The sequence below is a fragment of the Pelodiscus sinensis genome, chromosome 15 (genome assembly GCF_052426305.1).
Source record: "Pelodiscus sinensis isolate ZL-2025 chromosome 15, ASM5242630v1, whole genome shotgun sequence".
Lineage (NCBI taxonomy): Eukaryota > Metazoa > Chordata > Testudines > Trionychidae > Pelodiscus > Pelodiscus sinensis.
In genome coordinates, this window is record NC_143066.1 from 22,380,176 (window position 1) to 22,395,259 (window position 15,084).

At 41.4% G+C, this 15,084-nt stretch overlaps 1 protein-coding gene across 2 annotated transcripts in view; it reads right to left on the reverse strand.

The window, feature by feature from the left end:
- SMG1 (SMG1 nonsense mediated mRNA decay associated PI3K related kinase) overlaps window positions 1-15,084 on the reverse strand; it is a 145,136-nt gene that overhangs the window by 91,985 nt on the left and 38,067 nt on the right. For both annotated transcript variants that reach the window (XM_075899384.2, XM_075899383.2), the window contains exons 5-13: window positions 13,917-13,975; window positions 11,361-11,574; window positions 7,469-7,594; window positions 7,299-7,371; window positions 6,342-6,439; window positions 5,174-5,347; window positions 3,329-3,553; window positions 1,882-1,983; window positions 977-1,246 (exon numbers count right to left, since the gene is read on the reverse strand). In XM_075899384.2, the coding sequence (XP_075755499.1) occupies window positions 977-1,246; window positions 1,882-1,983; window positions 3,329-3,553; window positions 5,174-5,347; window positions 6,342-6,439; window positions 7,299-7,371; window positions 7,469-7,594; window positions 11,361-11,574; window positions 13,917-13,975 (1,341 nt within the window). The remainder of the gene's footprint in view (window positions 1-976; window positions 1,247-1,881; window positions 1,984-3,328; window positions 3,554-5,173; window positions 5,348-6,341; window positions 6,440-7,298; window positions 7,372-7,468; window positions 7,595-11,360; window positions 11,575-13,916; window positions 13,976-15,084) is intronic.

The following is a 15,084-nucleotide window of genomic DNA, read 5'->3' on the forward strand; positions in this document are numbered from 1 at the left end:
TCTCAACAAATTTTGCACCACTAAAGTGAATATTAAAACTCCCCCATTAACTATGATGAGAAATCAAGAAAAAAAAAAGACACCTTAAGTACATATATGCATGTATGAAATGAAGATTAGTAGAGCCCTGCGCAGATAGAAATGTCTATCTGCAGACTGATATTGTGATCTGCAGGGCTCCACTCCCAAGAGCCCCTTTGGCCAATGGAGAGGATTCAGGGCTGGCCTTATGAGGAGAACTGAGGCAGCCACCTCAGGTGCCAGACTGTGTGTGGGTGGGTGGATGGTTGGGGGGGGGGGGAGGAAAGGGGAAGGGAGAGGAATGACACCACTAGGACCCAGAGTGTAGAATTGTGTCTGCTGCTGGTGCATATGTATTCTCTCTGCTCTAGATGCACAGAGATGGCGGAGTGATGTGCTGGAGGAAGGAGGGCACAAGAGACATAACAGGCAGGCAGGAGAAAAGGTGGCATGGGGGCATCATTTGAGCTCCCCGCCTCAGGTGCCAAAACGTTGTGGGCTGGCCTTGAGAGGATTGTTACCCTGTTGCACCAGGGAGCCAGCGCCCCGCACCAGCAGCTCCTCCTGACAACGTGGCTGTCCCACTCCTAGCCCTGCCTCCAGCCATAGCATCTCCTGTTCCAGGTCATACAAACCCGCTGGGAGCGGAGTTGAGGAAGGTTTAGACACGCTGCCGGGAAAAGCTGCTGGCATGGGGCGCTTGCTCCCTGCTGTTACGCAGTGGTTCTCTCCACTGGCAGCAAAGGCAGGAGAGCACAGACTTGAAGATCTGTGGATCACAATGTCTGTCCGTGGATATCTGCATATGCAGATAGACATTTCTATCCGCACAGGGCTCTAAAGATTAGGTGCATTATATGAATCCTCAAAGACTTATGACCATCAAAAAGAGCCAAAAAATATATATAATTTATTGAGTAAAAATTACTTTTGTTTATTGCCATTAAGTACTTACCCCAATCAATGAGTTTTTAGCATTTCCAATAGTAGTTAGGGCACTGAGGTCAAATATAATTACAAATTTTGCATTAGCCACATTGAATAAATGGTTCTTAAAAGCATCATGCTGGATTTCAGAACATGCCTCAGGAAGCTGTAGGCTACAAAGGAGACTGTTTAGAGCACAGGTCATTTCTCCCAGAATCAGCCGGTAAGCAGTCTCCAAAACAGGAATATTCTTCAGGCTCAATACCGCTTGATATACAGCATGGGCTGCTCCAACAACCTTGAAAATGAAGCGATTCAAATATCATTTAACCGTGTGATATTTCTGAAGCGAAGCATTCTTGTTAGATGAGACTTATGAACATGCATGTTATGACAGTGCCTCTCAACTGCTTCCTTAATTCTGCTAGGCAAATTAAGCAGATTACCATTTTAGGATATCAAAACCATGCCAGCCAATAGTAAAACAAATTAAGACAGGTGGGTCAATTTCCATTAAGCATCAACTGCAAAACTAAAAAATGAATTAAGCTTAAATACATGCTAAAATCCCTCCTGAATAAAACTTTGAGTTAAGTTATATTTAGTGCATACAAAAAAAACCAACATTGTAACTGGCATTTTCTTTTCCACCTTCCAATTTATATTTACACCATTTGCTGCATATGCAATTTATAAAAACAGTTTAGAAAAGATCTCTCTTCTGTCTGGTATGTGAGATCAAAGTATTTTTCCCTATGTGCCACAATCAAATGAATAATAGCCAAACCTGCGTTTGGGCTTCTGTTTTCCTAAATAAGTTCAGACATCTAGCCAACTTTTTTAGGAGGTAAAATTCCATAAGTTAATATGCCAGTGTGCTAAAATAGTATCCAAACTACAGAAGCATATTGGTAGCAGCCATCCACTCCTTACCTCTTTCTCCTTATGGTAACGAAGAACAAGTAGTTTAGATTCTGGTATAAACAGTTTCTCTACAAATGTCGATGGCAATTTTGTATTTATTTGTTCAACAATCTAGAGACAAAACAATCAGTGATAATGTATATCTTCAGTCATCTGAATTCTTTTTTCAAACATGCATATTTATGGCACTAATTTATAGAATTTAATGCATCAGAACCCCTTAAAGATATTTATAGACATTTAACAACATTTAAGTTAAGAAACAAGTTAATGAAAAAATATATACATATAGTTATTTATGTAATGTGCAATTGCTCTCCAAAATTCAATATTGAGAGGACGGGGTATTTTTATGCTATCTTGTCAACCTAAGTGGAATTCAAGACCAATATAGGTTGCTGGACATAAGTTTGGTAATGTGATAATATGGCTGATTAGCCAACAGAACGCTTAGTCAACACCCTGGGTGTTCAGATTAATATTCCGCAGTAGTCCAGTATCCAACTTCAGCCAGGGCAGAGCAGTTGAATAAACACACTAAATCCCAGCCTCTCTGGCCTTTCAGCAAAAATACTACCACCAATTATTAATATATTGGTTAAAGAAAAGTTATGATCCAAAGGTCAAAGGAAATTATTTTGAACAAACTGGACACACCAATCAATAACGTAGAGGTGGGCAAAAGGGCATCCATGGGCCAGATTCAGCCCGCCAAGCAGGTGGATCTGGCCCACAGAGGCCCTGCTGCTCCCCCATCTCCAGGCTTCAAAGTGCCGCAGGCTGCTTGCGGGGGGTTGGGGGGGGTGGGAGAGTGGAGGAGGCTTTGTGTGCTCCCCTGCCCCCCCGGCCAATCAGGACCTGACGAGAGGGGAGGGAGCGGCATGAGGCTTCCTTTGCCCTGCCCCAGCCCTGGGAGGAGCCCACAGCACTTCAAAGTGCCACATGCTCCTTGCAGGGCGGAAGGAGGTTTCATGTGCTCCTCGCAGGGCAGAAGGAGGCTTCGAGCGTGCCAAGCCTCTTCCAGGGCATGGGTGTCTAGTGGGAACGGGGGGGCAAAGGGGCTCCCCCACTCCCGGACCAATCATGGGGTAATCCCGCCCCTTTCCATTTAGGCCCTGCCCCTTCCGGGGTGGCCCAGAGCTACCTCAAAAATGTTTGAAGTGGCCCCCAGACAAAAATTATTGCCCACTCCTGCAATAATGGAACAAAATCAGAAGACTATCACCACAAGCTCTACCAGCTTTTCAAAATTATTACATGGATTTGATAGATTTTTGTTTGCTTGGTTGGTTTGGTTTGGTTTGGGCAAGGGGAATACAAGATATTGAAACAGAAAGAAAGGAAGCAAATATTCTGATTTATTATTAAATCACTTTGTAATTCAGGTGCCTGAATGAGATGTGAGAAATATTTTTTCTAGTTAAAAATCCCCACAAAAATGAGAATTTGTATGTACCAGTGTCAATAAATTCAAGACTGAGATGATATAATCGGTACCACAAGTCTGGCAATTCTCCAGTTGATCTAACCCATATGTAATGACCATGTCACAGTGTATAGTCATACTAGGGTCCAGACTACCAAGTAAAACCCCAACACACTCATTGGCAGCTGTCAGTACAGCCTCAGAGAAGAACACTTGGTTTGCTGCAGTTACACATCTCATTACTCTGTACAGAACCTGGAAAAAAAGAAAAGCAAATTCAAGTCAGTTTAACCAAAACTAGTATTGGATATTACTTAAGTATATCTACTTAAGAAAACCCACATCTACATGCTACTACATAGAATAATAGAAATGCAGACTGAGGACAGGGTGTCTGGCCAGGAAAGGGGGGGCAGGATCGGGCTGGCAGCAAGGTGTCTTGCCAAGGGAGAGAGGGCAGGGTGTCTGGATGAAGGAAGGGGGCAGGAGCAGAATGGGGGTGCAGGGTCTCGGCATGAAGAGCAGGGGACACTTACTTTTTTTGTGCCACGCACCACTCCCAGCGACCAGAGGCTTTTCCCACTGCTCCAATGGGGAAGCTGCCTCCAGCACCACTTCTACTATTGGGTATGGGGACCTGATGCACCGCCACCCAAACGGTGGGGAACTGTCTGCCTGGCACTCCAGCCTCATGCCCCCCTGCAAGATTACAGTGCCAGCTTCCTATGGAGAGAGGGGAGTATCCCGAGGCTCTGTGCCAGATTCAGCTTGCGGGGAAGCATGAGTGCTGCTCCTCCCCTCCCCACAACAGTGTGCATGCTTCATCAAGCCAGATTGGGGCTCTCCCCTCCCCCCTCCTTGCAGGAAGCCAGCGCTGTAATCTTGGGAGGGGGAACGATGAGGCTGGAACACCAGGCAGGCAGCAGCCTGAGGCAGGCAGTGATTCCTTGGTGGGTTGCAGAGTGTCAGGACCCAGAACTTGGAAGGAGAAGTTGGACTGGCAGCAATTACTGGCACCGCCGCCCCCCAGGCCCTCCTGCAGGGGAGCTGAAGACCAGCAGGGAGCCCTCCGAGGAGGGGCCGGAAGGGGGGAATCCCAAGCCATGGCCGCCGCTTCTGACTCTATGGAGGCTGGGGGAGCGGGGTGACACAGTGACATGATTACATCACTCTGTTGTCCTACAGGAATTTCTAGATATATATAGACACACAAATACACGTGCACATATACATGTCCAAATCACTGTTGTTTATAGGGTTGTGAAAGTGTAAATGTGTACACAGTTAACTGATGAGCTCAACATATGTAAGGGGGGCACTTACTTGGCTCTACACACTCTGTTGCTCCCATTGGCCATGATTCTGGCCAATGGGAGCACTGGGGAAAGCCTCCAGGCAAGAAGTTTCTGGCGCTGCCGTTCCCCCTCAGCGGGAAGCCCACACTGGCGCTCCAATAGGGAGAGGAAGAGGCGGAGCTGGAGCACCAGCATGGGCTCCCCGCTGCAGGAGGCGACAAGCCCTGAGCCCAAGTGGTTCACAGACCTCAGTTTGAGAATCACTAGGTTACATGAACAGATCATAACAACAAATGTCTATAGACAAGTCAGAATGAAACACCTTCGTAAAAATAATGACATCAAACATTGTGATTTCTGGCACATAGCTATCAGGCTTCTGTTACAATCATTACAAAATATTAAATCAGATTGTTAGCTGGCAAACAAATATAATCCTTGAATAAAGTTGACCATGAGTATACTTGTATGTTGCCAAATATTGCAAAAATATACAATACTGGGTTTCATTATTATTTGTAGTCAATTTATCAGCAAGTATTTCTTAATAAGTAGCATGAAACAGGTACTGAAATCTTACATCAGTTACATATGCTTCAGTAATTGGTGGTCCTCTAATAGGGCTGAAGCGTTCCCCAATACTCCTCACCACAGTGCTGAAAACCCGAAGAAGTGCAGCTAATTTAGGTAATGATACTGAAGGAGGAGGAATATCTTCGTCCACTGATTCCCCAGAGGCCACATGGCTTAGGTCCTAGATGTGGAAACATATATCATTAAGCATACCTATGAAGTAAGCATAAGCAATTCTAATAAACAAAATATATTTAAATTGCAATTTTAATATCACACACATCCCATATATATAATATATATGACAACACTAAGAAACCCTGAATTTTCTCTTTCTACATAGCTTCATAAAGCTGTAATTATACTTGTTAATTAAAGATTACAAGCAACACAAAATATCTAGAAAACTATATTTATATTAGCTTTGTGTATATAGTCTCCATAAATGTTGAGCTAAATTACTGATGTACAAATTACAGATGTATTATTGTTGTAATTTATAGCAAAACAAATCCAGTTACCATATGATGTCAGATTTAAGAAGCAACTTTTTTTTTTCCCCCCAATTACTGTGATGTCTCAACATCATCTCATCTGTTTTAACAGGAAATCATGACAAGATTACAAACTAGAAGGAAATGCTAAGAAAAATTTGGCTCTCTTACCACTAGAAGTTGGTCCAATAAAAGATCTCTCATTCACCTTGTGTCTTTAAGAAAATGCAATATTGCATTCCAGTGTTTTAATAAACATGTTTAAAATGCATCTAAGAGCTACTGGCTAATATGTTACAAGAGATCACTATTACTTTCCTATTCCTATCCTTAAAACTACATTCCTCCTAAAAACAAGACGGGATCACTTTAATACTGCTAAGATTTCATCCAAGTAGTATGCAAGCATCTTTATTTTATATTCTGTAAGTGTATGTAGCATTTGAGTCCCCTCTCATCAACCACACACCTTACTCTCGGCATATTTCCTATAAATGTTACAAAACAAGGAAACACAAACACACACATGGTGGATGAGGTAATAATTTTATTGGATAAACTTATGTAGGAGAAACAAGCTTTCAAACTTAACAAAAAGCTCTTCAAGCAGTACTTTATGGCTATATTATACCTGAATTATTTTAGACCTGTTAAAGCTGCTGCACAATAAATTTCATATACCTCAGCATATGCCTCCATATCCTCTAGAAATTGCCCCAAAAGTGTGGTGGAAAAAGCCAGATCAGCTACCCAAAATGGCTCCAAGCTCTGTAGCCATCCTGTGTAAGTCAGACCAAGTGAAACAGATTGTTACAAGCAAAATAGAACATAGGTATAAAATTTCAGGTACATATTAGCAAGGGGACAGAAAAGATTACTAATTTAATCTTTAGAACAAAATTTTTATTTATAATTATTTACATTAGAGTAACAAAAGTAGCCTCCAGGAGATGGGGTTCCATTGGACAAGGCACTGCATAAATACATTGTAAGAAAGAGTCTACCATTAAAACAGATAAAGGAAACACTAGTCTCCTTTTACAAATGAGCACATGAAGCACAGAGAGATTAAATCACATGCCCAAAATCACCACAGGAAGTCAGTGGTAAAGCCAGGAAGTTAATTTCAGTATCTGGAATCTCAGACCATCCTCCTCTTTTCCAGCAGAACATTATTTTAAAGGTGCACAAAAAGGATGCTATGTTTTCAGAAATTAACTTGAGGTTTGATAACTATAAGAATGATTTAATTTTTGACATTTAAAGGAAAAGCAAATGATATTTAAATATATAATGGCTAAAACATCTTTTAAATAATAATTGACTGATGTGCAGAATACATTACAAGAAGTGTTTTGATTCTGAGTTCTAGTAATACATTAAGTCTCCCATATAAATTCATTTAATCCATATGGGGAAGAACTGAATTGGACTTCTAACAACTCATGAATGCCACTTACCTGTAGGGATTGCCACTGTGTGACAAGAGGCATCTTTTGCCTGGGGATCAAATAGGTTACCTTCACAGCAGCGTGAGCGCAATGGAACTGAGCAACACTTAGAAATAAGTCCACATTCTACACAACGTGGGGAAGAACACTAGTCACAACATGCAATGATTTTATAGGTCACACTTACCAGACACCTGCTGTGTCAGAGAAGGTTTCTGAGTGTGATCTATATGCCATCCAACCAATATGTCAACTGTGTCCTTGAAAGTAATGAAATAGGTAAATCACCTATGTGACATGGTATGTCAATGTTATATACAAAAGAAGGGAACAGAAGGAAGTCAGGCACAAGCTTACCCTAAAATTGGTGCTGAAAATATGTGGGTAACATCGGGACACCAGAAGGATGCATTTGACACATTTGCACAGTAACTCTGGTGTATCCACATTTTCTAGAATGGACTGCAGGCTAGTCATTACAAGCTTAAAAACACAATCACAAATTTAAAAAGCTACTAGTTGTTTCATTTCATTAAAAAACATTTACAAATCCTGAATTGTGATTAATTCTATTATAACCTTGACAAGTCAGATAAAATAATAAAGGTCTGCTACAAAACAGATGGCTGCTCATGATAACATTTTTAGGATTCAGGCAAGTATTTGCATAGCATTTTGATGTATGGTATATATTTTCTGCCTGCCTATGAAACAAGGGAATGGCAAGAGGTGAAAGGGAGGAAATGGTAGGTTAACAATGATAAACTTATTTAAAGCTCACTAGGAATTACAGAAACAAATAAGTCGACCAGGAGAGGGGATGCATACTATTAGGGTTACCAATAAACTACAGTATAATTCTTTCCAGTTCCCTAAACAAAATACTCTACACAGGTAAAGGGACTTTTCTGCCAGTATAACTGCTTCTATACCAGTGGTCACCAACTGGTCAATCGTGATTGACCGGTTGATCATGGCACCCATAGGGGTCGATTGCTATAGCCACCTGCCCAGGCAGCAGCCCCTCTTTGATCCAGTTCAGCTGGAGCATGGCACAGCCTCACTGGCCATGGTGTTTAGCCAGCCTTGGCTGACTGAATGCTGCAGCCAGTTGGGCTGGAGCAAACAGGGACAGCCACCCAGCCAGCTAGCCTCAGTTTTCAGCCCGCCGAGGCTGCGCCATGCTCCAGCTGGACTGGGTTAAAGAGGGGCAGCTGCATGCGGCTGCTGACCAGGTGGCTGCCCTCTTTGATCCGGTCCAGCTGAAGTGCAGCACAGCCTCAGCAGACTGAAAGCCGCAGCCCACAAGTCTGAGCCAGGCTCCAGCTGGGCTGGATCAAAGAGGGGCAGCTGCCCTGGAAGCTGGCCCTCTTTGTAAACTTGCTGGCTGGGAAGGAGGAAGAGGTATGCCTGCAAATAGAATGCGTCCCCCTCTTCCTGTCCCGGAGCAGGAGGTGCTGGGCACGTGGCACACAGGGAACAGGGCTACTCCCCACAGGCTGTGTGCACAGCTGGGGAGCCATCTTCCCCAGTGCCCCGTTGTACCCGGCTGGGCTGTGTGGGGGCCAGGGAGCCCCTTCCCCAGTGCCCCGCTGTGCCTAGCCAGGCTGAAGCTAGCCCTGGGCAGCCTGGGCTCTGCCTGGCCCAGCCCTCTCTATCCTCACCCTGGTGTTGCTCCCTGGAAGCTGAGTGTCCCAGCACTGCTGTCCTGCTGATGAGTGAGCTAAGGACACAGGGATGTAGGGGCAGGATGGGAGAGGATAGAAATTGCAGTTAGGGGCATGGGGCAATGCAGGGGATCAGGTTGGGGGGGGGGGGTGGTCACGGGGCTGAGGAGAATGAGGCTGGAGCAGAGGGAAGATGTGAGGAGATACACAATTTTACTTTGAAGAAGCTGCACTTTCCTTTACTCCCCACTTCTTTGCCTCTCCCCCTAACTAGCTATTTGGCTGCATTCAGACCCTTTCATCTTTTCTGCGTTACTGCCCCAACCCCTCCCGCCTCCAAACTCCCTCCAATACCCCCAGCCCACTCCCTCTCCTCCTGCTAAACTCCCTTCCAGATCCTGTACCCCACCTCCCTCCCAGATCCTGCATCCCTATCCCACTCGCTGACAGTCCAGTCCTGCACATTGAGCCCCTCATTTTTGTTCCCACCCAAGAGCCTAAGGGGGTCCACAATATCCACTAAACGTGGAACCCCAGAAAAGTGAATCTGGCCTATGGGAAGCCCTGAACTTCAGTCCTCCCTGTCTCTTCCCCTCACCCAGTGGCGGCTGGAGTGCCAGAAGAGTGAGGTGTCTCAACTGGGGGCCATATCAGTGAGGATTGGGGGTTTAGGAAGGTTTTTGCTTCTCACTTGTGTGGTTCCCCAACTGATTTTTCTGTGGGTCAGTGGCCCCCGACCCAAAAATGTTCCCCACGCCTACCATAAATAAAGAAAACATTCAAACTTTGTGTGTTAGACATAATGTTTTATATTATTTAAAATGAATTTTGATAAACTAACATAAGGAAGTTAAAAAGCTTATTCTGTTTAATCATTTAAATTAAACCGTTCTCCCCAGCTGCAGCACTAGCAAAATTGCTCAGGTGTAATTATGAAATTAACAGTGAGTTTCCATTAGCAACAGATAGTCTGTAAAAGGGTTTGGAGAGGGCAGGGCCTCAAGAAAGGGGCAGGGTCTCGGGGAAGGGAAGGGATAGATCCAGGCCTGCCCTGACATTTAAAAAGTGAACTTGGGTGTAAAAACGCTGGAGACCACTGTTCTATACTGTGGCTTCTGCCAGCATAGCTAAATCAATCAAGGATAAGAGAAGGGAAAAAACCCACTCAGTGTGGACACAACTGTGCTTTTTTGGGAAACAGTCTAAGCTATATTGGCAAAAGAGCTTTTATAGATACAATTTTCATCTACACTAAAAGGGTTAGCCAGAATGACTATCTATGCTAAAGCTTTTGCCAGCGTAACTATGTCAGTCATAATTAAACCAGAAAAAATTGAATACAGACCAAACCTTACTTTATTTTAGAAACTGCTTTAATCTATACTAGCAAAAGAAAATCTCCAATTATGGGAGTTTACCATCATAATTCAACCAGTGTACTTATACCAGCAAACTATTTTAAGTGCAGGTAAGGTCTGCTTACCAAAAACCAGCCAGGGAACTGACAAGATCATTAAAACTCATAACAAATTGAGATGAAGAGTAAAAAGGTGTAAATTAAAATACCAGGCAAATAGAAGCTAATGCTCTGTTGAATCTCCCAGACACCAAGCCTATTTTAGGGTACGTCTAAACTACATGGCTCCGTCGACGGAGTCATGTAGATTTGTTTGTTTGGCAAAGGGAAATGAAGCCGCGATTTAAATAATCACGGCTTCATTTAAATTTACATGGCTGCCACGCTGAGCCGACAAACAGCTAATTAGCTGTTTGTTGGCTCAGCGCGCTAGTCTGGACGCTCCCCTGTCGAAATGAAAGCCTTTTATAGACATCCCCGGTAAACCTCATCCTACGAGGCATAGCGGGGATGTCGATAAAAGGCTTTCAGGTCGGCGTGGAGCGTCCAGACTAGCGCGCTGAGCTGACAAACAGCTAATTAGCTGTTTGTCGGCTCAGCATGGGAGCCATGTAAATTTAAATGAAGCCGCGATTATTTAAATCGCAGCTTCATTTCCCTTTGCCGATCTGTCTAATCTACATGCTCCATCAATGGAGCCATGTAGTCTAGACACACCCATAAATACTTCACAGCCTGCATTCTGGATAAGTGATATTTCATATTTATCTGTGCGTGAAAAAAATTTTTCAAGGGAAGGGAGAGTTTTTCAAGTTTTGCTACCAAGTTTTCCAGTTTAATAAAGTAATAAGATGAAAAAAATTGCTATCAAAATCAAAAGCAAGCAGCAATGTCACAAGTGAATTACAATAATAATTTTAGTTCCAAAATACTTACAGACCAGAGATTAACCAAGAACCGAATAAAGGGCATTTTACACATCCTTACTATGCAAAGATTTTTCAAACTATAATCTGGATTTCAAATTCAAAACACATTTTTAAAAGAAATACAAAGTTTAAATCTGATAAAATATTAAACTTTTTATCTATTATTCTAACATCGTAGCTGCTTATCTTTCATTCGTTATTTTTTCATTTTAGCAAGAGCAATTATTTGATTCAAGCAGTGAATCAATACAATACTGGAAAAGCAATAATGTCCCAATTTTACTTTTTATTTTTACCTGCATTACAGATGAAAATGCTTTCTTTTCTCCCACAGTCTCTAGTGCTTTGTAAGTTGCACGCAAATAAAGAAGTTTAACTTCATCTTTAGTGGATGAGGTAAATTTGCTAAAAATCCATTTAAAGATCTTCTCAGCCTCATAGCTCAAAGAAGCACAAAGAAGGCCAAGACAGCAAGCTCCCTCTTGTCTCAGTTCTTGAAGCAATTTGCTACTGTATTTATTAAAAAAAAAAAAAAAAAAGCTTTAAGAGGGTGAAACAGCTGGACCTTTTATACAGTGAAAAATAAGTGCAAACATAAAAAATATGAACATACTAAGTAAAGTTTTATACAAGCAATCCTTCCTAAAGCAGAAAAGGCACATATATATGAAGCTACTGTATTTCTTCATTAAATAGCTGCACTAGCCATTTAGATTGGTTATAGCAGAGAAAGTTGAGGACCTGGCTATCTCAGACACCATCTCTCTCCCATACTTTATATGAAATACATTCTACTGGCTCAAGTACTCTTCTGGCAACCCTCCAAAATTATCACACTGTGGCAACACATTCAAAATGGGTGATCCTCTGTAACTCATTTCCTCCTCACACTACATAAGAGCTTATGTCGGGACACTTCCCAGAAATCACATAAAACAGTTTTGATCTAGCTTTTACTTGGATTATGTTTCTTCACTTGTATGGAGTTTGTCTATTGGCCAATGGAGAAAACTTAATACTGAGTAACACAACATAAATATTAAAGTTAGAGCACATAGGTACAAAGGTTGCATTTGGCACAGAATTTCTGTAATCTGTACATTCCTCTAATTAGATATTCATGTGTAAAAAAAAAAAAAAAATCTTGGATTCTCTCGCTTCCAATCCCCCAAGGATAACTTATTTCGTTTAAGTTATAGATGTATAAAATTTAAAAAACTGTAGGGTCAAACTACTTAATTCAGCCAGTAGAAAACAGCAAAATAAAGTTGACATTCAGAAGCTACTGTACTGAAAATGAATTTCAAGTTTAAAAAGCTTATGCTTAAAATATGCATTACTTTCATTATTAGGAACCTAGGAATTATGGACAACACCAGATCAAATCAGCAGTCTGTGCAGTTCAGTATCCTGTTTAACAGCTGCACAAATGCTTCGGGGAAAAACCAACAGCAGACAATGATGGAACAGTCTGCTCACAAAGGGTATGTCTACACTGCAGACTAAAGTTGAGTTAAGATATGCTACTTCAGCTACATTAATTGAGTAGCTAAAGTCGAAGTACCTTTATTTGACTTTTGGCTCAGTCTCCACAGCAAGAAGTCGAAGGAAGAATACTCTCCCTTCAACTTCCCTTACTCCTTGTGAAATGAGGGTTACAGAAGACAAAGTAAGGAAGTCCATTATTTCAAAATTATTATTTCAAAATTATTTTGAAATAATGGGCTTGCTGTGTAGACACGCACTCTTATTTCGAAATATGAATTTTTCAAAATAAACGTGCAGTGTAGACATAGCCAAAAGAAACTTCCTCCTAACCTGTCACTTAGGCTGTCTAGACTGCAAACTTCTTTTGAAAGAAGCTTTTCCAGAAGAGATCTTCTGAAAAAACATCTTCTGAAAGAGCATGTCCACAATGCCAACGTGCAGCAAAAAAGTGATCTGCTTTTTCAAAAGATAGCATCCACACTGAATGGATGCTCTCTCATACGGAAACTGTGATTACTATGGACGGAGTGGCCACCAGGGCACCTGTGCTTTTTCCTCTTCCTCCGAAAGAACTCCCTTTTACCCATCCACACATGCCTTTTTCTCAAAGAGCTCTTTCAGAAAAGGCTTCATCCTTGTAGAAAAATGATTACCAATGCCAGAAAAAACCCTCTGTTCTTTCAATTTTATTTCAAAAGAATGCAACTGCAGTGTGGATGTAATTTAAGGTTTTTTTTTTTTTTTAAAAAAAACAGCCATTTTTCTGAAAAAACTCTGTAGTATAGATGTACCCTTAGTGACTTGTATACACCCTGAAGCATGAAAATATATGTTTCTTCTAAAAAGGTATTTTGTATCTGATGTAACCCTGGATGTAGGGATGTAAGCAACTAATCGACTAGTTGATCATCCGATAAGCAAAAGTTTATCAAATAGTCAACACACTAGTTGACTTAGTCACTACCCCGCCCCTTGCTGCCTCTATCAGAAAGAGGCAGCAGGGGTGGGGGGGGAGAGGAGTGGGTGCTGGGGGGAGCCAGCTTAAAAGCCAGTTCCCCCCAGCTCCAGCTTCATGGGAGGGGGCAAGGGTGTGGGGGCAGCGTTCCTCCTTGGAAATGTACAAGAATCCCTACTGGGTCTGGAATTCCAATGGTCAGTTTCCCCTTGTAATCAACACAGGAGCAGAAAAGCACAAACATTTTTTTTTTAAATCCTTTAAATATTTTTAAGTTAGGAAACACTATTTGAAAAAGTGCTCCATCAGAATACATTTTAGAAATTTAGTCAGTTTGCAAACACTGAAGTTGACAGTTTTCCTTTAAAACTTTTGAACGGCTTAGTTTTTCTAGCTTATTGCAGCTTACCTTTCATTAAGCACATCATGTATGGCAGTCAGGATATTATCCAGCTGTTTAACTAGTACCTGCAACAGTTAAATATACACTTAAAAAAGCTGTCATAATTGTTACTGTAATTAGGTACTACCTAAACCCACATCAAAACATTATTTGCAACAGCATTTGCAAGCTGGATACTATTATATCTTCCCTAGTCATCATACACAGCTATGAATTATGTTAAATAGATTTATAATACTGTGCCATAGATTTTGTTTCATACCTATCTACACTGGCTAGGAAAGCTTTACACTGCTATTAAGCCTAAACATAGTTCTTGCTAATATTGTTGCATCACAAACATGAAGAGCCTTATCTCCAGTACAGTAGATTTTCAGAGTTATGAACACCAGAATTACAAACAGTCCAGTGAACCAAACACCTCATTTGGAACTGGAAGTATACAATGAGGCAGCAGCAGACAAAACAAAACAAAAAAACTCAACCCCTCCCCGAAACACTATTACAATACGGTAATGTGTTTAACATAAACCACTAAAAAAATAAAAAATAATTGTTCTTCTGCATAATAAAGTTTCAAAGCTGTATTAAGTCAATATTCACTTGCAAACTTTTGAAAGTACAAGCATAAAGTTTTGTTCAGAATTCTGAACATTTCAGTGTTATGAGCAACCTCAATTTCTGAAGTGCTTGTAAAGGAGGTTCTACTGTAATATCTTCTAAAGCACTTTTGTGCTGACCATTAGGTATGTCAACAGAATAACCCTTGAATTGGCTCTGGTGTATAACATGTTTTATTAGATGATTCCTAGCTTTGGAAAATAGTAAAGAACATTTCTTACTGTGCAAAAGGAATTATTGCTGAAGCTAGAGGAACAGTTATCGGCATGATGTATACTGTAGTGCACTGTCAAACAATAATACACTGATTGCAATAGCGTTAAGCAAAAAAACCCCATGACATTTAAAAAGAAAAACTACTTTTATGTTTTCTTTACAAGACATGTTTACTTTTTAATGCGCTATGGAGAAAAAGTGCATGGTCACTTCAAAGATCTTATATTCTTATCAATACTAATCCATTTCAGAAAACAATGATGAATAAGAGGGTCTGTGTGCTTGATTCCCTCAGAATTCCATTATGTCATTATTAGGGCGCTGAGCTCTTTGCTTG